General features: G+C 44.6%; 1 protein-coding gene across 1 annotated transcript in view; it reads right to left on the reverse strand.

Moving 5' to 3' along the window:
- Positions 1-22,781, reverse strand: part of ME3 (malic enzyme 3) — a gene marked incomplete at both ends in the record, with an annotated part of 113,929 nt that overhangs the window by 5,357 nt on the left and 85,791 nt on the right. The window contains 2 exons of the mRNA XM_079549739.1: positions 9,339-9,448; positions 21,838-21,941. Of these exons, the coding sequence (XP_079405865.1) occupies positions 9,339-9,448; positions 21,838-21,941 (214 nt within the window). The remainder of the gene's footprint in view (positions 1-9,338; positions 9,449-21,837; positions 21,942-22,781) is intronic.

Raw genomic sequence — 22,781 nt, forward strand, 5'->3', positions numbered from 1 at the left:
GAAGGGACCTCAAGGTTCATCAAGCTCCAACATCAAGCAGGCAGGGCCACCAACCTCCACATTTAATACTAGTCCAGACTGCCCAGGGCCCCATCCAACCTGGCCCTGAACACCTCCAGGGATGATACTGATAGCTGTTACAAGCCTTGTGGAAGGCACTGTGCTCTTAAATCTCTGGGTGTTTGGCATTATTTTCTATCTGAGACTCAGTGTCTCTTTGACTCTGGGAAACCAGTATTCTGCCCTGCAGATGTCTTCTGAGCATTAGCATTTCCAAGTAGCAGTGTTCATGTGTAGCGTTAATCTAATGTCCTATCCAAGATGAAGGCACAACAAGAATTCAAGTAAGGCACAGGCTAGTGAGACTTCAGGCACTGCTGGTGCCTTTTAGGCTAAGAAACCTGCTTTCACCGGTCTTCCAGAGTTTCCTATTATCCTGGCCATTTAATCAGGTTTTTAATCAGTCAGCAGCTGGGAGCAAAAGGAGAGCAGCTCAGGAGCAAAGCATGACCGTGAGCAGAGAAACCAGCAGATGGTGCTGCTGCATCTGTTGAGATTCGAGAAAATGAGCTCTACCTGCTCCTTTTCTTTAGTGCCACAGCCACAGCTGAAGCAGAAATGTACTGGTACATCACGGCAGTGGGTAAAGATTTTCTCTCATTATTTCCACGTAAACACAAAACCTATTGGGAGCACAGTTATTCTGGAGGAGCAGTAATTTCTATTGACATGAGTAATTTTGCATTAAGCTGCACAGAGAATCCAGAAGTTTTTGTCGGTACCATCGTCTCCCCAAAGTTTTGCTTTTATAGCTCAGTTCAGCGCTCCAAAAAGGAGTCACAGCTGCTACCTAACAGTGACTCTGCTTTAGCAGAGGTGGCAATGGCCACATCCTTGTAGCAAACGACGGCACCATGGTGTCACACACAGGCAGCCAGGTGCAGAACGGCAGCAGCGTTATCTCTTATTTGTGAGGGCATTGCAAGCATCCGTGTCTCAGCCATACAACGGACTAATCTCATGGTTTAATGTTACAGACTGTGGTTTCTTAAACCTCTTTCACTGAAACTTGCTTCAGCACTAAGGATGAGGTCCTTTTGTTAGCTCAGAAAACAGTTTATTTCCAGGCTTAGACCAGCTGGGTCCAATTAAAAAAAGGAGATGATGGGGAGGGAACCTGTCACAGAGTGCTCTGCTGCTTCAATATTAACGATTGCCAACTCAGACAACTGAAGGATGTACACGAGGAATTTCCTCTTGCTTTCCCTGCCTCATTAAACCATATGTACAGTGACATATCCACCTGGTAAAATGCCATGCCATCTGAATAGAAAGACTGCAGGAGAAAACAGTGAGCGGCCAAGGAATTAATAGGAACAACAGATAATGGCATAGTTCTTAGATTTTGCTTTTTTTCTGGGTGTCTCTGTGCTCATTCTCCAGATTGTGGAGGGTCTGCCATCAGCAGAAATGCTCAGCTTCTGCCGTGCCACTGCTAGAGGTGGGACTCCCTGAAGAAACAGGGCTGGACCCATGCTAAAGCAGACCTGAAGTCTGATGAAGTCTCAGAATCGTTTGGATTGGAAGGGACCCTTAAAGATCATACAGTGCAACCCCCTGCAATGAACAGGGACACTGCAGCTCCATCAGGTGCTCAGAGCCCCATCCAGCCTGACCTTGGGGGTCTCCAGGGACGGGGCACTCACCACCTCTTTGCGCAACTTGTGCCAGAGCTTCACTTAGTGCATCCCAGCATTGTCTGTGTCCCCACTGTTTTCAGAGACAAGATAACCCACTCTGGCAGACTGAACAGCAAAGAAGAGGGGAGAGATCAGGGTCCCACAGCTCTCAGCAATACCAAGCTTGAGATATCTATGAGGATGTGAACACACTCATGCATGCTCATACACTATATCCCAGGCTCACTTTGAACAGAAATCCCCAAATCGCTGTGTGGGTGATCAGAGGAAAAAGTCCAAGAGTGGAACAATCAGAATGCAGCAATGTGTCAGGTCAAAGCATGAGCAGCAACAGATGCCTGGAAAGCATTTAAAAGCAAGAAGCATAACTGGAGAAATATTTTGTTTCTTTTGGTTCTGACACTGGGAAAATTGCTTTCAACTTTGTGATTGCTGAGAAGGGACAAATGGTATTGGCAAAACCATTTAAACAGCAGGAAAATGTTGGTGGGACTTCCAGGAAAGATACTCTGTGTCAAAGAATCATCCAATGGCTTGGGTTGGAAGGGACCCTGAAGATTGTGTAGTTCCAACCCCCTGCTGTAGGCAGGGACACTTCTCCTCTAGACCAGGTTGCTCACAGCCCCATCCAGCCTGGCCTTGAGTGCTTCCAGGGAGGAGGCATTCACAACCTCACTGGGCAACCTGTTCCAGTGTCTCACCACCCTCACAGTAAAGTGTCCTTTTAAAGGTGCTCCATGCCGGGATTTGAGAAGCAAGGTGTGCAGTGGACACTGCTTCAGCTGTATGTTGGAGAGCCTGGTGGGAGAGGGTGTGTCTTTGCTTGTCCCCTGTGCATACACTGCAGAGAGACCAACAGCAGGGCTCTCCTCAGCTCTGTTCTTCCTAATCCTCCCTCTCTCTCCTCCCATTGTGCTTCCAGTCCTGCCACATCTTCCAAACTGCATCTCAGCCCCATTACTCAAGTAACAAAGTTACAGTACCTTGGCCTCAGCTCAATATTTGTCTTTTGTAATTACAATTTCTGAGTATGTAACAATAGAAGCATCTCTATGCAGGCGAGTGCACAGCTGGTTTGCATAAGGAGTTGGCTAATCATAAGGTTGAATCATTAAGGTTGGAAAAGACCTCTAACATCATGCAGTCCAACCATCAGCCTATCCCCACCATGTCCACCGACAGTGTTCCTCAGTGCCACATCTCCACATGTCTTAAACCCCTCCAGGAACTCCACCACCTCCCTGGGCATCCTGTGCCAATGCCTTACCACTCTTTCTGAGAAGAAATGTTTCCTAATATCCAAGCAATCACAGTGCTTCAATTCCAAAAAGACCACAAAGCGAGATGTGGAAAAAAAAAAACCCATCACTACAAGTTGTGGCAAGAGAAAACCAAGTAGCCTTCAACACATCAGTCAATCTGTCTTTCAAAGAGATTGAATCCTGCTATTGCAGAAAACTGCTTCCTCAAGTAATTAGCAAGAGCCAGCTTGGCTGGTCTGTATGTGATGTGAGATAGAGAAGGGCACACAGAGCAAAATGCTCACAAAGCATCCTGTCTGTGTGAGGCTCAGTGGGTGATCTGCTCTATATCACAGGCCAGCAAGCAGCCCTCAGGAATCTCTCTGGGGACTCCAGACAAACAGGGCCAGCAAAGGAAAGAGCATCTGAAACTGTGGTGCATTCAGGAAAATGGCTTTCACAGTAGGAATTTATCTCTGACACTCAGGCATGCTGAAAATACTGTAAACATTAAAGAACCCCTCTCCTGAGGCTGATTTTCTGCTTGTTCTAATGTAAGGCAGAACTAGCCCCATAGATGTCAGTGGAGCTGCACTGGTGCAAACTGGAGGAAAGGATTTGCTCCGCAGCTCAGCAGAGATGGAAAAGGCAGAAGCACCTGGTGATGTTATCCTGCCTCCAGAGCAGGGGCAGCATACAGAAGTGGCACAGGTGCAATGGGAAAAGTGCTGCCAAGTGCTGATGCCAAGGCATCACGTGCTTGGGCTCTGGGCTGAACCCAGGCATTTGGCAGAAGAAGCGATCACAGAATCATAGAATCAGTACGGTTGGAAAAGACCACTAAGGTAATGTAATAGATGCTATGTAGTCAACTAATAACCCATCACCGTACCACTAAAGCATACCCCTAAGTGATAGCAGTAAGCAGCCACACTGCTGCCCATTTCTCCTTCTGGCATCTCTGTGGATGGCTTTACAGTGATGGAAAGGATGGCCAAATTCAGCCCCATCTTCCCATTTTTACCCTTACTCTGCCTGCTTATGTTTCTGCCATTAAAACCATGCCAAGTGTTAGGGCCCAGGCAACAGCAAACACCCATTCAACAGCTCCAGTGAAGGGCAGCCAAGAAAATATATTTAAATTTATGGATGCAGAGGAAGCACAGAGCTTTTCCAAATCCTGGTTCACATGATCATTCAGCTTGTTTTTGGAAAGCAGAGCAGAGATTGTCCAGATGCACTCCAAATGCATAATAAAAAGTCAAATACAACAAAGCTGAAGCAAAAAGTTGTTGAAGCATTTGCAGCTCAATGTTTCACCCTCATGTCTGCTGGCTATTGTTATCCTTCTCCCACAGGGTCTCTGTAAGACATTAAGAAAATAAACCTAGAAATGGCATGGAGCAAGTCATTGAGAACAGCAGTGAAATGCAAAGCATCAGTGCTCAGGGAAATAATTCACATCCTCCATGAACAGATCTTGGATACTGTTGACCCACATCTCTGGAGAGGGTGGTAAGGGTGAAAAGTCACAATCCTCAAAATAATGTAACGTAAGGGCCAGATCTTTAGGGCCCTGCATTACAAAGCCCAAGGCACTGAAGTCCATTCCTACCCAGGAGTTTGGACTGTTCTGATCTGGCTTGTTTTGCAGACAACGAGTGACTTGAAATGAAAGATAATGGCCTTAGAATGAGAGATAATGGCCTTAAGTTGTGCCAGGAGAGATTCGGGTTGGATAGCAGGAAACATTTCTTCTGAGAAAGAGTGGTGAGACACTGGAACAGGCTGTCCAGAAAGGTGGTGGAGTCACCATCTGTGGAGGTGTTCATGAACTGTGGAGATGTGGCACTGAGGGATGTGGTTAGTGGGCATGGTGGTGATGAGCTGATGGTCGTACAAGACCATCTAACTGGTCTTTTCCAACCTTTGTGATTCTATGATTCTATGGTTTTGTTATTCAGACAAAAGTCTTGGAGCTGGCCCTTGAATAGTTAATGTAGTAGCAGCAAGGGAAGATACAGGAGCCTCTTCTGCTGCAGAGCACAGCAGGTCCAAAAGGCCTTGGCAACGGTGAGCCCCCAGAGGACTGAGAACATCTTCATCTCTATCTTCAGGCTGGGTGAACCCCCATGGGGGGAGCGTGCTGCTCTGGAGCTGCCTGACAGGACACAGTCTGCTTTGTTCTGCATCAAAACTTCATCCAATGCTCCCTTCCTATTGTGCTCCCCCCTCCTTAGTTTCCTGTGATAATTACTGATGCATTTTCCATGCCAGCTGAAACAACAAAGTAAGATACTGCGACATTTTAATCTGCTGAAATTTGTCTTTGCCTTGCCAAAAACTAGCCCAGCTTCTCAAAACACAAGGAAATGTGCAAAATGGGCCCAGATCTTTGAAGTTGCTCACATTTGCACTGCTGGAACATCAGCCTGTTCTCAACCTCAGGTACAGTAGTGAGCAATGTTCCTCCAGGCTGAGGCACTGCTGCCTGAACGGTCCTGGAAGGCTGATGCTATGGGGTGCTTAGAGGGTTAAGAGATATTAAATTCAAGACCAGGTTAGATGGGCAGCCTGATCTAGTGCCTGATCTGGTGGTTGGCAGCCCTGCCTGCAGCAGAAGGATTGGAAGTGGATGATCTTTGAGGTCCCTTCCAACCTAAGCCATTCTATTATTCTGTGTTCCAACAACAAAGGGGAACCATTGCTCCTACGAATGGGAAAAGATTGAGAAGTTCTCTGGGAAGAAGTCACTGCTGTGCACAGCTTATAGATCCCTCTAGCTGTGGAGGGACATTAAGCTTGGAAAAGACCTCTAAAATCATCTGGTCCAACCATCAACCCATGCACACCATACCCACTCACCATGTCCCTCAGTGCCACATCTCCATGGCTCTTGAACACCTCCAGGGATGGTGACTCTGCCACTGGGCAGCTTGTGCCAATGCCTCTCCACTCTGTCTGAAAAGAAACTTTTTCTAAAATCTAACCTGAACCTTCCCTGACAGAGTTCATTCTTGTTTGCACGACTCAATCAGCCCTGCCCAGAGGAGGGCCATCAGAATCACAGAATCACTGAATCACAGAATCACAAGGTTGGAAACGACCTGCAAGATCATCCAGTCCAACCACCCTCCCATTCCTATCAGTACCACAAGCACTAAACCATCTCTCGTAGCTCCTCATCCAGGCGCCTCTTGAACACTGCCAGGGACGGCGACTCCACCACCTCCCTGGGCAGCCATTCCAGTGCCTGACCACCCTCTGAGAGAAAAAGTTTCTCCTAATGTCCAACTTGACTGCATTTTATTAAGCTGGAAGAGAATAAAAGAGGGCATCTGATTTTTGTCTAAATCCACCTCCTGGGAGGATGTAGAGAAGGCGGGGTCAGATTCTTCTCAGAAATGCACAGCAAGAGGATGAGGAGCAATGAACACAAGTTTGCACCTAGGGAAACGACGGTTAGATTTTAGGGGAAAAATGCACAATGAAGATACATAAACTTTGGAATAGGTAGCTCAAAAAGAATGGAATGGAATGGAATGGAATGGAATGGAATGGAATGGAACAGAAGAATAGAATAGAATAGAATAGAATAGAATAGAATAGAATAGAATAGAATAGAATAGAATAGAATAGAATAGAATAGAACAGAACAGAACAGAACAGAATGGAATAGTTCAGGAATCTCAAATCTCCATCCATGGTGATACTGGAACTCATCAGGCCGGGCAAACCTGACCTAAAGTCAAAGTTGGACCTAACTTTGAGGGGTTGGACTGGATGATATCTAGAAGTGCAATCCAAATTGAACTGTTAAATGGTTTTATTAACTTCCTGTATGAAGCAGGAAAGCAGAGGATGCCTCAGGGTTTCACAGGGCTTGGCACTTCTGTAACAGTTTTCAGTTGCCTACCTTCTGTTTAGAGCTGGGCACAGTTTAGCAGAGCAAAGTAACAAAAGGAGCACAAAGAGCAGGATTCAAAGCAGTCTCACGTCCCTCCAATTTCACACGTGCTGCATTGCCTGCCCTGGTACTTCACAGGGAATCGGGGAGAAGGGACAATCAATTTTCTCCCACATAGCTGAAATTGAAGCTGTTGCCCCTTGCATGAACCCAGGCAGAGCTGGGAAAGGACTGATGTCATCACCCCACAGAGGAAGGAGAACCTCTTCCTTAATGGGGAGCCCTTGTGTGCAGGCACTGCAGGCCAGCTCCTGCTAGCCCTCAGGCTTTCAGAATGAAAGCAATCACCTCGTCCCTATTTGTGGTACCTGGCAGGTGTCCCAGTCAGCATCAGCAGGCTTGGGCTGGGTTGAGCTGGGAAGGGTCTGAATCATTGTGACTCTGCTGGGTTACGATAGATTTGGCAATCCGGTCGTTTGTGTGACCAAATATAAAAAAAATTAGGCTTTAATATTTTAAACTGCTTTCTGTTTGTGTAAGGCCCTGGGACAGCAAGAGGGAGGCCTAAGGGAGATGAAGTGGTGTAATTTATCTTTTCTTCCCACATCTTGCCTCTGTGGGTGGGTGCTGGCACACTATATTCACAGTCCCACAAACCAATGCATGAGGCCTTCAATTAGTACAGCTCAGGCCTGATTTACCTTGCTCTGCTTGTGCCTGAGAGATGTTTTTAAGTGAAAATATACAGTGCCAGCTCAGAAGCTGGGATTATTCAAGCTTCAGGAGGTCTGCTCCTGTCTGACTTGAGCAAAATAAATGCAAGGCTTTGCATAATTCTCATTAATCATTTAAAGCACAGTTTGCTTTTTTTTTTTTTTTTTTTTTTGCAAGTCATGAAATACCAGCATGTTAGAAAAGAGAGAGCCTGAAGGAAAAACAAAGAACAGGAGGGTGTAAGAGAGAGAAGGGCACTGGCTGCCTTTCTCTTATCAGCTGAGGATACAGAGTGGTAAATTAGTGTGGGTGAAACAGACTGATCCAAATTCAAGTCCATTAATGTCTGATATGACTCCAAGGCAGTTAACTGAGCAGGTCCAAGTTGTATCACCTTCCTAAAGGTCCCCCAGAACTCATTCCTAACCATGCCTCAGTGTTCCCTTTTCTTTCTGACAGCTGCATAAAAAAACCTGAAGCAGTGCCTTGCTTCCCCTGACTCATCGTTTATCAGCTCAAAGGATCAGGAGGATTTCTTTCCATACCTACTACTGTGAAACCAGTGCCAGCTAGATGCTTTATCTGAGAATACAAGGGGCTTTAGTAAGATGTAAAATCCTACTGTTCCCTCAAGAAGCCTACATCCAGCCCTACAGATCTGCCTCATCACCTGGGCTCTTTTAACTGATGAGTTCTCTTTCACCCACATAGAGAGCAACTAATGCAAAATAAGCTTTTGCACTGTCTGCTTCATATTCTGGGGTTCTTCTGTTCATCTCCTAGAAAGTTTGAGTTCTTGGCGCTTTCATTCAAAACTTCCATTCAAAAATGTATGCCCTATATTCTGTTTCTCAGTGCTTCTCTCTCCACTGAAAGCCTTTCTGGGTAGCAAGAACAAATGGCAAGTCTGCTTGTACAGGAATATATGCCTCACCTTCTATGAAATGTTTAAACTCTGCATCTAAACGCTCTTCATGAAAGTGTTTTTGAATGGGACACATTCAACCCACACACCCAACCACACCACATTCCCGCAATCCAAGTCTCTCTCCCAGAAGAACTGGTTATTTTTGTCACTAGGGAAGTTGCTGTCTCTGTTGGATGGGCAAACACAACTTCCAGTGGTTTGAAGCAAAGTGAGCACCAAGCAGGAATGCCACTAATGTACCACCTGCATGTCCCTGCACACTTCAGTAATTCTGCTGACAGTTGAGCCTCCCGTGGCCTGGGAGAGATGCTGCTTCTAACCCCAGCTGTGATGGTGTCATTGCTCTTTGGAGATGATAGAGCAGTGTTAACCACTCTAGGGATGTTCTCAGATTACCCTGGTGTTAGCATCCACAGTCAGGAAAGAAACTGGTTTTACCTTATCATTTCTGCACGAAATGGGGAAGATAACAATAGAGGAACGTTGCCAGGATCAGCTAATGACCACCTGGAAACTGGAAGACTTGTGTAACTGCTAGAATGTCAGTATTGTTTTAGATTATAAGAAAATTAATGGGACTCTCTAAATTATCTTAATAACCTGAAGCACATGATCCATTTTCCCCATAGAACAACACTGCTGCAGAGAACAACTAAATTACCAAAAGCAACGGAGACTCATTTTTCAACTTACACAGCTGTGCTTTTGTCTTTTTTTTTTTTATGCTTGTGTGATAGCTTAATAAGCTAAAGCTTATCACACATCTGAGTATTGTGTAACAAACACTCGTGTGATCTTCATCATTTCCTCATGAGAAGGTGCAGTTTGCATGTTTCTACTGTACTCACCCTGAATATCATCATTGAACATACAGTATCTGTTGCGGTATTTGTTGAGGAGACGAAATGCGTTAGCATTGGCAAAGTCTTCAAACTGGATTAGGCAATTCATGCCGTACCTGCAAGATAAGGGGTAATTAAAAATGCATGAAGATATTTCCACAACCTGGAATAATACATACACCTTTTACTAGGATAATGCAACTAGTAGAGACTCAAGTGCTGAGATGAAAGTATAGCAATAGAAATGTACCACGGTGACGTCACACAGGATCACATCCTTTCCAACTTGCACACACACAGAAATACAGAATCTCTAACTACAAGTGAGTTGTATTCATAATTTGCCCACTCACGTCTGTATATGTGTATTATGTGCATTTTTGGACTATTGTTATAACAAATTTTCAGTGGTATCATAGAATCATAGAATCACTTGAGTTGGAAGAGACCATTAAAGGCCATCCAGTCCAACCCCCTGCAGTGAACAGCGGTACCTACAGCTCCATCAGGTGCTCAGGGCCCGTCCAGCCTGACCTTGAGTGTCTCCAGGGATGGGGCATCCACTACATCTCTGTGCAACCTGTGCCAGTGCCTCACCACCCACACTGTAAAAGACTTCTTCCAATCTAAATCTCTGCTCTTTACATTTGAAATCAGTTTCCCTTGTCCTATCACGACAGACTCCGCTAAAGAGTTTGTCTCCTCCTTTCTTATATGGCTCTCCTTTATTATATTTTGGTATTTTTAACAATACTTTTGATATATTTAGCAATGATCTTCTCAAAGTGTAGGAGATGATCTTTTGCTATGCTTCAGTAGAGCAAATTTCACTGCAAAAAAAGCCAAGTGCCCACTTAAACTGCAGATGATGAAAAGATGAGAAAACTTGCTTGTAAGATTACGTGGAACTGAGCACTTTGTTGTGTGATTTCATAGTCACGTTTTTGTGCTTTGGAAACACATTTCCCTTCACTGCAAACCAGCATGCAATGAGAGCTAGTGACCCATGTAGACCAAAGACAAGAAATTATTGCAAACCAGCCATAATTATCCAGTAATAGCAGAGCAAGTGTGTAGTCTCTAAAAACTGGGAAATACTCAGACTGCTCCTTCCTTACATACTTCCAGCACTTGCATGACACTAGGTTGCATGAAAGCTTTGCTAATAAAATCCAACCAGGCCATAAATAATCTGTTCCTACATAAGCACTGTGGACAGTGGAATGAGCAGAGGGAAGGAGCAACACACCAATTAGCAACCCTTGGGCAGCAGTCCTGCAGAAGGGCTTTCAATAGCTGCACTCTTTTGGGGCCCTGAGCCTCTCTGGGACTGACAGCAGTGCAGAGGCAGCATCACCTTACATCCCTCCCATTCAAATTCAACACCTCACTCCAGTTAATATCCACAAGGGAGATGATTTAGGTTAGATATTAGAAGGAAGTTTCTCACCCAGAGGATGGTGACGCACTGAAACAGGTTGCCCAAGGAGGCTGTGGATGCCCCATCCCTGGAGGCATTCAAGGCCAGGCTGGATGGTGCAGCCTGGTCTGGTGATTGATGATCCTGCACATAGCAGGGGGTTGGAATTGAATTATCAGTGTGGTCTTTTCAACCCAGGCCATTCTATGATTCTATGATCATCCCAGAGAAAGTGCTTTTCTTCCCAGTTAACATGAAATACTGTGACCAAGGCCAACTTCAACTTATCTCTTGTGCAGTCTGAGGACCATCCTAGCACCTGGGTACCACCAGAGATGGTCTGCCATGCTCAGTATGTGGTCTCCCCTCTTCTGAAAGAGATACAGCACAGAGCTTTTGAGGTGGGTCTGTGATTATTGTGAGCTCTTACTTTTGGAGGTACATTTACTCCATACTCTGCAATGTCAGAGTGCAGTGAAACTTTTCTGGGCAGATGGACAAACACGACTAATCATACTGGCTAGCAAGACAGCAACTTCTTGACTTGCTGGAATGAGCAAGAGAGAGCCCTGTGCAATGTCCTTGTTGTGGTTACACCTCTCCTCCCACCCTGGATACATAGATTTAAGCTTGGATTTTCCAGAGCACCAACAATCTTTGTAAATCAGCAGGATCTAGACACTAAGATGGGGAAATTCCAGCTTGCCATATGTTAAGATGGAAAAATCCTAGACTTCGTGCCATTTTGCATTTCGTCTCCTCAACAAACAGCTCCAATTGGTTTTATGACTCTGAACAGGACAAATTCTTCCCTGCCCCCTATGACGGGCTGTGTTACACAGCTCAAAATCATACAGCCATGGAATCACTGAGGTTGGAAAAGACCTCTCAAATCCTCTAGTCCAACTGTCAGCCCATCCCCACCATGTCCACTAACCGTGTTCCTCAGTGCCACATCTCCACGGTTCTTGAACACCTCCTGATATGGCAACCCCTCCCTGGGCAGCCTGTGCCAATGCCTCACCACTCTGAGAAGAGATTTTTCCTACTATCCAACCTGAACCTCCCCCGGTGCAACTGAAGGGCATCCCCTCGTCCTATGGCTGTTATCTGAAAGGAGAAACATTAAATGGTGCCTATTGAAAACTTTCATAAGATACTCTTTAATTGCCCGCAGTCTCCTGCTAACTACAGTTACACTGAGAATATCTGAGAAACAGACCGCTTATGCACTTTAAGTCTTCTCACTGCAGATTCTGGAAGCTATCAAGGAGTCATCCAGTAGCAAAATTTCTTCTGAAATACTAAGCAACACTCTGAAGAGCGATGCATGAAGATTCCCCACTCTCTCTCCATAAAGTCTTGGAACTCAAAATGAATGCTTTGAATATCCATGGATTTTGCGCGAACAAACAATACAAAAAGGACCTCAGAAAATCAGCTTTCTAGTGGATGGTAACAGAGAGGAGACACACCATTTAGAACATCTGCAGCCATCTCACAGCAAAGCATTAGCAAATCTTTAAGCAACTTCTGTTGCTATAGAAACTACTTCTCTAATGTCTTATTACATTGAGGAAATATTAAAAAATTGGACTTGGTGAATAAAATCAGTGACCTCAGCCAGCATGAATGTGCATGTGAGCAGCTTTCCAAAGAGCCTAAGGGGAGGTGAGTGGGTTGCCCGGACTAGAGTCATTTTTATTAGAGTATTAATCTCAATATTACTTTCAGATTTGAGTAGAGAATGCCCTCCTTACTTCCTATACCTGCTCTGCAGCATGAGGCAACGCTCTGAATTCAATCTATTTTATCTTTCATTGTTTTGATTAAGCAGAGGACCAGGAAAGCATGGTGACCCATAAACATTTCTCTTCGTGCCTCTCAGTATGAAGGGACTTGTGCTGGAAAGCAAAAGCTTTTCATTGGGATATTTTTTGAAGATTATTTTCTTTTTTTCTGCCACAGAAGCTCTTAAAGTGCAAACCACATTTCTGAGCCTCGATTTGTAATGTGAGAACTCAAGTTTTTGTTGATAAAAATTACAAGTTGGTCATGGCAAGATCCCAAGACCTGATACTTTATATGAAATGTGCCCAGTTAAATCATGGATGAAAACTTTGGGATCGTGTTCAAATTCAGGGCCTCAGGGACTACTCATCTTACTTGGGTTTTGAGAGGATTTTAAAGAAATTGTGCTGCTCTGGGTCACTGAAGTTAAACATGAAGTTACTGAGTTTTGTCTTCAAAACCAACCAGTTCATTCTTACTGCTCTTTCCTAACAGCCCTTGGTGGCTGTGTGCAATGCTCCTTTCTAGGATGAGCTGTTCAGCCTAAAGACAAATTGAGCATGAGCAAAACAACTCTTGGGGCCATTTGTAATAACATCCTCCCAAGTAGCAACACGGTGAGTCAGTTCTACTGTCTGTTCTTCATGGCACAGCAACTCAAGGCTTGTGTAACCTGCCTCATCCCACAGGAATTTAGAGCACTCTACCAGTAGTATTTGAGTAGCATCCAAAAGTAAATCGTAGCCAATTTAGGAATGAGGGACAGAAGTGCTTTAATAGGCACAGATGCTATAAAAACATCCAGCTTGGGAGATAACGTGGAGAATAGTTGTTATTACGAAGGGAAAGGGTGGTCAGAGAGCTGCTGCTTGTACAGGAATTCAGCCAAGAAAAAGCAGTGCAGAGTGGGATTTTCTTCACTACCTTTACATAGCTAAAAGTTGGCTGAGTAATGCTCAGCTAGATAACGTCTCAAAGGAGAGAAAGAGGCACATCCAGTAGCAAGTTGTAGAAGCTGATAACAATTCTGGAGATGCTTCTTTTTCCACATGCTGTGTGAATACATTCTAAATTGACCACCTTAAATTTAGATGTCTAGCTTTATTAAACACCTACATTAGGAGATATAACCCTCACCATGTTATCTAATCACCACTGCTGGGTTGAAAGACCATAAAACTTAGGTCATGGGCTTATCACAATGCTTTGGTTTCCTTCAAAGCCTGTCATTACTTTCTTTATCTCTAAAGAAATTGCCCTGCTATATCTTATGTGTAGGGATATCCACATGGTGCCCTGTCAGGGTACATGGAAGCACTTCGGGGTGGAATGAAGTACATCAGCCAGTATGTGACCTGCTGTCACATTTTTAAAATGGAAACTGATGAACCTTTGTCAAATTATTGTGTTTCACTTGAAAAATTGTCATTTCCATTAAAAAACCCAAATTAGTAATTTGTATACGGAGGAATCATTTTTAGAGAGGTGTGCTTCTGTTTAACCAGCGAAGAAGTTCTGCTGTTTAACTTGTGTGTTCTGATCTGAAGGCAGCCCCACTTGGGACACATCTGTGCATTTATAACCTGCTCACTGTCCATATGCACAGGATGCTTCTCCATAGAAAAAGTGATTGCAACGTGAATGTTTGAACAGGGATTTCTGAAGATCATTTGCCACATGTAAGAATCCTTACATTTGTAGCTACAGCTGGGAGTGGATCTGTAGCAAGATCTTGCAAACTTCTCTATCAGGAAAAAGCTCCACAGGTCAAACTGTTCAGTTTTTTGCCAGCTTTCATAGGTTCTACCACACTTCTATCAACACCAATGACTCATCTAATTTCCAGTTCAGAGTCTGGAGAGTCCGAAGCCAAAAGCAGCTGGGCACATCAGGGCTGAATGCTTTCCAGCTAAGGTTGGCTCCCTCCAAGTCCTGACTCTCAGCGACTCATCCCCTTTACAGCATCACTTTGTCTGGGCATCGTGGACATTAGGACTCAAACACCCTTTATGTGAAAGAAAAGCTCCAATATCAGGTTATCAGACTGACAACATCCATTGGAATGTACCCTCTCCAATACTCTTTCTTCCATCTCCCAGCTCTTTTTCCCCATTTTCAAAAAAGCTTTGATTTTTGACCTCCTGATTGTGGATTCAAATCTGTTCCTGCATGCAGATCCCTTGGGATCTCTGCAGCCCTACCTTCTGGAACTGAAGCACTCCACTTAGCAGGAGTAACCCTTATCTTTTCCAACTGTGGAAAGGGAAGCATAGGCAGTTAATTTCTGCACTTCTCTGACATGAAGGAATTAAGACATACTGGGGATAAATCAAGAGATACTGTAACAAAGTGTTTTATGGATACTACATATTATCCAAGTTGATGTCTTAAGCACCCATGCATTTTTCAGCAAAAATGAGACCTTAGGAGTTACAACTCTCTCAGATAAAGCACTCAGTCTAATTCCTCTCTAAAAACAGTTCCTCACTTCTGTCCTCACTCTGTCACAGACACAACAGTGTCAATAATTAATCTGGTGACATTACAAGGTCATTATTTATTTCATTTACTATGTTTCTTGCTTCACTGTTGGCTGCCAGAGCACCATGTGTGAACCTGTTCTCTGCCCTCCCTGGAATTCATCTAGCTATGTTTTAGAATTGGAAAGAAGATGTACTTCATCAGTTCTTCGTTAAAATAATAATGATAATAGTCATCATCATCATAAGTCTTTCACAGTAAATGTTGCTGTCTCATTTGTTTGCATTTTTGGGGGGTTTGTGCCATAGATGACTGTGATCTAAATTCAGGCTTCCTCACCCACACCTTGCAAGAACCTTCCTGTGAAAACAGCCTCACTGAGAAGTGGTTTATAGAATGGCCCCACACATTAATTTCTGTTGGCTCTCCAGACCTCGCCAAGTAGATTTTGCACAAAACTGGATTTTTGATGTAATAGCATACTGTTAATCAAAACTATGGGAAGAGATTGTCTCCCTAACAGTGGTACAAGTTTATTGTAAAAATTACCATCTGAAACTGTTTATTAGGAAGTCATTCTATTTCCTGGAACACACACACAGGATTCATGCAATTGTTCATCGCTGCACTGTTCTGGTGCTGCTATGATCCACCTGCTGGATTTCTGAGCTATGCTAACTCAAAAGATTCTGTTAGTAGAATCTGTAGTGGATAACACACATCTCTCCTGGATGTTTCCAAAGCGTGGAAACAAGACAACGTGAATCCCAGAGGTGGGAGGCAGATGTTTTCCTGAAGCCCTTACTTTTAGCTTCATTATTCAAGGGATTGCCTGAACAATCTCATTATGCAACTTGTTTCTTTCATCCCTGCATGTATGTACCTCTTCGAGTTCATCCAGACTCATTCTAAGCTATGAGGACACAGAAGAAAAAATTTGTGAGGCTGCACCAGTTGCAGTTTGAGAAGCATTTGACTGACTTGCTCAACTCAGAGCTTCAAGGGTGGCCCGACAACCTGTGCAGCACCTTTGCCAACCAAAAGGAAAAGGGCATTTTTGTTCATTGCAACCACAGCAACCAAAGTTCTGATTTCCAAGAAAACTCAAATTGTCTGTAAAAGAGCCCATCATCATAAGAAAATCATGCTTGGGAAGTAATAATAGAATCACAGAATCATGAAGGCTGTAAAGACCACTAAGATCATCTAGTCCAACCACTGAGCTGATACCATCATGTCCACTAATCCATGTCCCTCAGTGCCATGTTTCCTTGAGAATCTCCAGAGATGGTGACTCCACCACCTCCCTGGGCACTCCAGATGGGAAATATTGGTGGTAGGTGGAAGGTTGGAGTAGATGATCTTAGAGGTCTTTCCAACCTTAATGATTCTATGATTCTGTGATTGTCCTTGTGCATTAATAAGAAGCACCGCTGCACCTCTGCAGTGTTACAGGGGCTGCCATGAGCATGCCCAGGTGGGTAGAAATGGGGGCATCCAGAGAGAGGAAAGGCAAGTCATTTCCACATGGTCTTTGGAAAATGAGTTTTCATGAATAGAATGGTAGAAGACTAGACTCCTATCCCATGTAATTCCATGGTTGACCTTGACAGAATCAGATATGCGTTTATCTGCATTAGAATAAGAGATCGCAACAGCAGTCCTATGTAAACAAGCACTGGTGCCACGCTAAGAGGCTTAGAAGGAAAAAGTATTCTTCAACCCATGTAAAATGGTGCAAAGACCATGATGATTCTTGCTATTCCTTCACTACGAGTCTTCTGGTGGCAGCAGTGCTGTGGGTTCTTTGTAATAACAGGTAGACAAAACTATAAACATGTCCCAGGAGGCTCAGCCTTTTCTAGTATCATTCATGTCTGGGAAACATCACTTCAGGACTGTAGTGTTTGCATATCTGTGTGTGTTTCTGGCCAGGAAAAGGAAACCCAGATAGATAGAGACAACAGAGAGATAGGTTTACTACTTGGAGGCAGAGGGCCAGGCAGTGTGCTGCTGATTCAGGCAGAGTTTGTCTGCCTGTGGTCTGCAAACCATAGATAGTACATTTAACATAAAAAAAAGCCTTTCACTTTAACATTTCCACATAGCTGAGATGAAGAGAAGTTCTTCCATTTGAAACATTAAAATGAAAACTAAAATTTTGGTGAATTAAAATAAAAATTGACCTTCTGGTTCTGAAACTCTCAGCCAATATTGTGATGTTATTTTACAGCACAAGTTACATCACTCAAAGTAGAGATTAAGAGATAAGTTAGAAAACGCAATCTTCTCTGCTATTTTACTTTGAAATGGAAACAACATGAGTCAGATTTGTAGATTGTCAAGTTAATTACAGCACAGTGAAAGCTGGACCACATTAAGAGGTCATTAAGCTGGATCCACATTATGAAGCCATGCCTGTTACAGCAGATGAAGCAGTAACGACAGTTATCGCTGTGAAACAAAAATGTGGTTGATTTTATGCTAGAACATGAGCCAACAGATGGCAATTTGGCAAAATCAGGCCAGTTGCAGCCAATATAATGTTCAGAGCCCTAAGTCCTGGATTTAGAAATTCCGCTCCAGGGAGCTGCATCACAAACCCAACAGGAACTATCTTCTTAGGCTGCACAATATTTCTAACATTAGGTAGGAGTCTCACTAGGTTTTTCCACCAGCGTAAAGACAGCCAGCATGCCCTGAGGCACACAGCCTGCTGTGGATTTGAGTGCTAAATCAATGGAAGTGACCCTTGAAGCACGAAGATAACAGGAAATCCCTGAATGTCCTGGATCTCAGATTACTGGAAGCTGGGGAGTATGCCAAGGATGTACCATTGCATGCATGCCTACTCTTAGCTGTATCCCTGGGCACCTGCTATCAGCTACTGTTAGATGCAGAATATGGAGCAAGGCTGTGGCAAGCCCAGTCACAAAGCTCTTGGAAAAAAACTCTTGAAAAATCAAAGTTAACATTCATTGTAGTCCTTAATTAAAAAAAAAACAAACAAAAATAACAAAACAAAACAACAACCCAGAACCAACCCACCCTTTGTAGAGCATGTCTCACAGCTTCCAAGCACTAAGAGCAGCACTAAGGATGCCATGCCACTCCTGTGCTTTTATGCAAAACAACTTTGTGGTCCTTGTACCGGGTCTGCAAAAAGACTGCAGCTGGAGGCTTCTTGTGGACAGGGTGCGGGTCTCCTGGCAGACACACATCTGCTGAGAGAGGTCAGGTGCAGGGTGCTGAGAGAGGTCAGGGTTACACAAGGGCTTTGTGAAGGCTATTGGTGCCTACAGACTTCAGTCTTTCAGTTAACCAAGCTAACTACATTACCTTAATAAATAACGTAAGGGAACAGGTGATTTTGTTTCTCAAAGGCGCTGGTGAATTTGTGATGCAGGGTACTGGAGAACTGCTCAAACAGAGGTGGTCCTTGTGGAGCACACTCTGCCTGTTGGAAAGCACAAGTGACCTGAGAGTGTGTTTGTGGGGAAAGCTACTGGAGAGCAACTGGACAAAAAGAATTAGGTATAAAAAAAACAGAACAAATAAACAAAAAAAACCAACAAAGAAAAACTAACTCAGAAGAGCTATTTTCACTCTCCTCCCATTTTGAGAAGCTGAGCACCTGATCTCCTGATGTCTTCTGTGCTGGCCATATGGCAGAGGCTGATAAAGAGAAAGCTGTCTTGCCGGTTACCCTGTTAATGAGCACTGATGGGAAAGGAAACAGGAGTGAAGACAGCTTAATGAGGCTTCTGGAGTGTGGTGCCTCAGCCTCAGGTTACGTGCTCAGCATCCATCAGTGCACAGCCGAGGCCAGCATCAAAAAAGGGGCCAGGAACTGGGGACAGGACATCCATCACCACCTCCTGCCACTTGGAGCCACCAAGCTGCACTTCTCATGTATGATGGAACTACAGGAGTGACCACAATAAGCCCAGCACAGCAGTATCTCCCATAGAGTATTGATTTCAACCTTAGATTACTCATCGTGGAATCATAGTATTGTTTGAGTTGGAAGGGACCTTAAAGGCCATCTAGTCCAACCCCATGCAATGAACAGGGACACCTGCAGCTCCATCAGGTGCTCAGAGCCCCATACAGCCTGATCTTGAGTCTCCAGGGATGGGGCATCCACCAACTTTCTGGGCAACCTGTGCCAGTGCCTCACCACCCTTAGTGTAAAAAACTTCACCTTCCTCACTCTGCTGGCCACAGTGCTTCTGATGCAGCCCAGGATACGGTTGGCTTTCTGGACTGTGAGGGCACAGTGCTGGCTCATGTCCAGCTTCCTATCCACCAGTACCTCCAAGGCCTTTTTGGCAGGGTTGTGCTCTAGTTTGTACTGAATGGGGAGTTGCTGCAACTCAAGTGCAAGACCTTGCCCTTGGATTTGTTGAACCTCAGATATGTCGGCCTCAGAAATTCTGCGGGTTACTCTGATCTAATCCTTGGACACCATGGGTGAGTATCTATTCCATCCTACAAAAATGTGCCGGTTCAAGAATGAGACTGCCTTACCCTTTACCATGGTAACTGAGAATCAGAAAACAGAAGTAGTGTATATTCTCCTACAAAGCCTATTAGTCACTGCGAGAGATCATCAACTTGCCACGCTGTTTCATTCGGTCAGAGGACGGGCTCAATGGGCAAAGTTTGCTTGTGCTTGCCTCCCAATAGGGTCGAAAAGCACAATTTGGAGATGTTATTAGAGAACTCAGTCATTGTATGTATTTTACGTGAAACAGTAATGAATGGAGATTTAGGCACCATGCAGAAATTTATCCAGGTGTTTCAGAAAGGGCTTTTCTTTCTAAAATTGCCCAGAAGCCAAACTTTATTTCAATGTACTGTAAGTGCTAATTCTGAAGCCTCTGACACACTCCTGGTTTCATTATAAAGTGGCTGTAATGAGACCAGGAGCTCTTTCTGCTGACTGTAGTGGTCTCCAGCTCTAGAAATTTGACATCTGCTTAAGATTATTATTCCATTAGGACAGTAAATCTTCAATCCCCTGGCTTTGTTGTGGATTTGGACACATTCCACGTCAGTGACAAACGTCCCTTGAGCCAGCAGTGATTTGGCCGTGTGGGCGGCTCTCCTGCAAAGGAACTGACAAATGGTTTCTGTGAGAAGAAGTACCCTTAGGAAACAGAATTTCTCCACAAACACAAAGCTGCAAAGGAGACTTCCAGACTGCAAGAGGTTTGTGGCAATCCAAAAGAGAAGGAGGAAAGACATAACTGGATCCCCAAACAACTGAACTCGCATGTGGTATCATCGACATGTGGCACAGGCACAACAGACTTTGTTGCAGTCATCCTCAGGTATTCTGAATGCAGCAGGCAGGGCTGTGTTTACATTCACAGCTGTAGCGCAGGCTGAGAAGAAGCAATTTTGCACAGCTTGTGGGCACCTGCAGCTGGGAGGGGTAATGGACTGGCCTGCTGTCATATGGGGCATGTCTACATCATGGTGCTGAGCAGCAGAGATCACAGAATCATAGATTCTCCCATCCTAACTGCAGCACTGTATGTGCCCAGCGTGCAGCATAATGCTGCAAGGAGCGATGACATCACGATGCCAAAATTCTCCATGATACACTCAAAATTTGGTTCAATAGCTGTGGCTGATGGTCCTCAGCACTGCAGCCCTGTTCCCTACATCCACCCAGACGGGCGGTCAGATCGTACGTGAAGACGTGCTTCTCAGTGGATGGGAAGGGGCAGCCATTAGACACTGGGCTTTCTGCATCCTACCTCAAGGGAGACTTGATGACCTGAGTGCTGATGACATATGTACCACCCACTCCCTTGCATTTATACAGGAATACACATATGCTGCCAGCTGGAAAGACAGAACGAAAGAAGATCAAACATAGCTCCTTTGGCTGTGAAGGAAAGACCCTACAACACACCTACAATACACAGATGAGCAACAGCCAATGAATCAGGCACAGATACAGCTCTGCCATTCCTGACCAGTGTCCTCTGCTGCTTTAGGAAGGGCAGAAGCTGCTTGGGAGCTTGGGGCTTTCCAGTTATTATTTTCTTCTTAAAGAGTAGTTCTCACTTTCTTCCTTATGGTAACCTCTCCACAAAGTCATGCAGATCTTAATGTGTTTTCCCTTTTTCCAGAATGGGGAATCAGTGCAGTGCCAGAGGTGCACACACAGCACTAAGAAGTGACTCTGCTCCTTTCACATCAGACTCCCTGGTACAGCAGAGACCCCACACCCCTGCGATATGATAGGAGTGGAAACATGCATGCAGTCTGTCCCACCATTGAAATGGCAATGCTCGAAACGTGGCCTCATCACGCCATCAGGGAAGCTGATGTTTTTGCTAAGTGACAGACAGGCTGCTTGCAGCTCTCACAGACACCATCACACTCAGCAGCATGCCATTTCCAATTAGATCTCCCCCATAATGGTGAGAGCTAGAAACTTCCTGTACAAAACATAAACAAAGTGAAGTTTAGATTCTGCCTATGCTGAATGAGTCTCATAAATGCATGATGGAGACCAGATACAGCCCACGGGGCATATGTTTGACACCTCCAGCCTATATGGACAGGAAATGGTTATAAATAGTCAGTCCCATGTCAGTTCTCTGAAGACATAAATAATTTTGACGCAGAGTGTTCAAGCACAAAGAGTCATTTGTAGGCCACCCAGGAGACCTGCATTTAAACGACCCTTCTTTGCCTGCAACCATCCATCACGCTAATGTTTATTTCAAGAGTTGCAACATTTGTTCTTAAATGGAAGCAGCTCAGAGCAGCCATGTATGTAACACCACTTACTTGTTGGTAACTGCCTGCATGAACTCATCAATCAGTTCGTCGTATTGTTTCCCACGGACCCTCTTGTGTTTCAGTCCAATATAGAGTGGATCACTCAGGAGAGCCTAGGACACAAAGCAATCCTGTTGACAGCATCTCATCCATGGCTGGGTGGAGATTTATGGCCCAGCCTATCCAAGGAAGTCTGCCTGTTGTGGTCAAATTACTGTTACTCACTTGGCAGTGAAGACCAGATCACGTAGCTTTTTGTGAGCAGGAAGCGTAAGAAGTCAGCTGTGCTACCAACTGACTTTTTGTGGGAATAAAGCCAGAAAGGTGTGATGCTTCTTAACTGCAGTGGGCAGTGGAGCTCTGCATCCCCCTGGCAGTTCCACCATGACTCCTTGCTGAGGTATCTCATTCCCAGTGAATAAAGCTGACTTGGTGAGAGGAGTGCTTACTGTTCAGTTAGCACTTGATTTTGCACTGGAGGTTACTGGGAAAGATGTTGTGACCATAAATAGTAGTTTGAGCAGTGAAAATCATCTCAAGTGATGACTGACCCCAAATGACTCTGGGCAAACTCATCAAGCTGTGGTTGTTCCTGCTCATTGCAGGGGAGTTGGACTGGATGACCTTTAAAGCTCTAAAGCTCCCTTCCAGCTCTAAGGATTCTAAGATTCTATGGCTTTTGCATGCTAGCCCAGAGCAGACCAGAACCTGTGATGGCATGCTGAGGTGTGCCCAAGCTCCTCACCCAGCTAGCACTCCACTCCAGCTGTCTGCAGTTGTCAAGGCACATGGGATTTTCACAACAGATTCATTCATTTTTTGGTGCTTGTCGTGAATACAAAAGCAGGCTGCTTCTCCAAACCACCATCCAATCCACCCGATGGTAAATGAGGATTCTCAAGCCATCTAAAAAGGACTGACTCAGCGTGAAAATAACAGATGTTTTGGGGAAA

Source organism: Tetrao urogallus, assembly GCF_951394365.1.
Source record: "Tetrao urogallus genome assembly, chromosome: 1".
In the NCBI taxonomy this organism is placed as follows: domain Eukaryota; kingdom Metazoa; phylum Chordata; class Aves; order Galliformes; family Phasianidae; genus Tetrao; species Tetrao urogallus.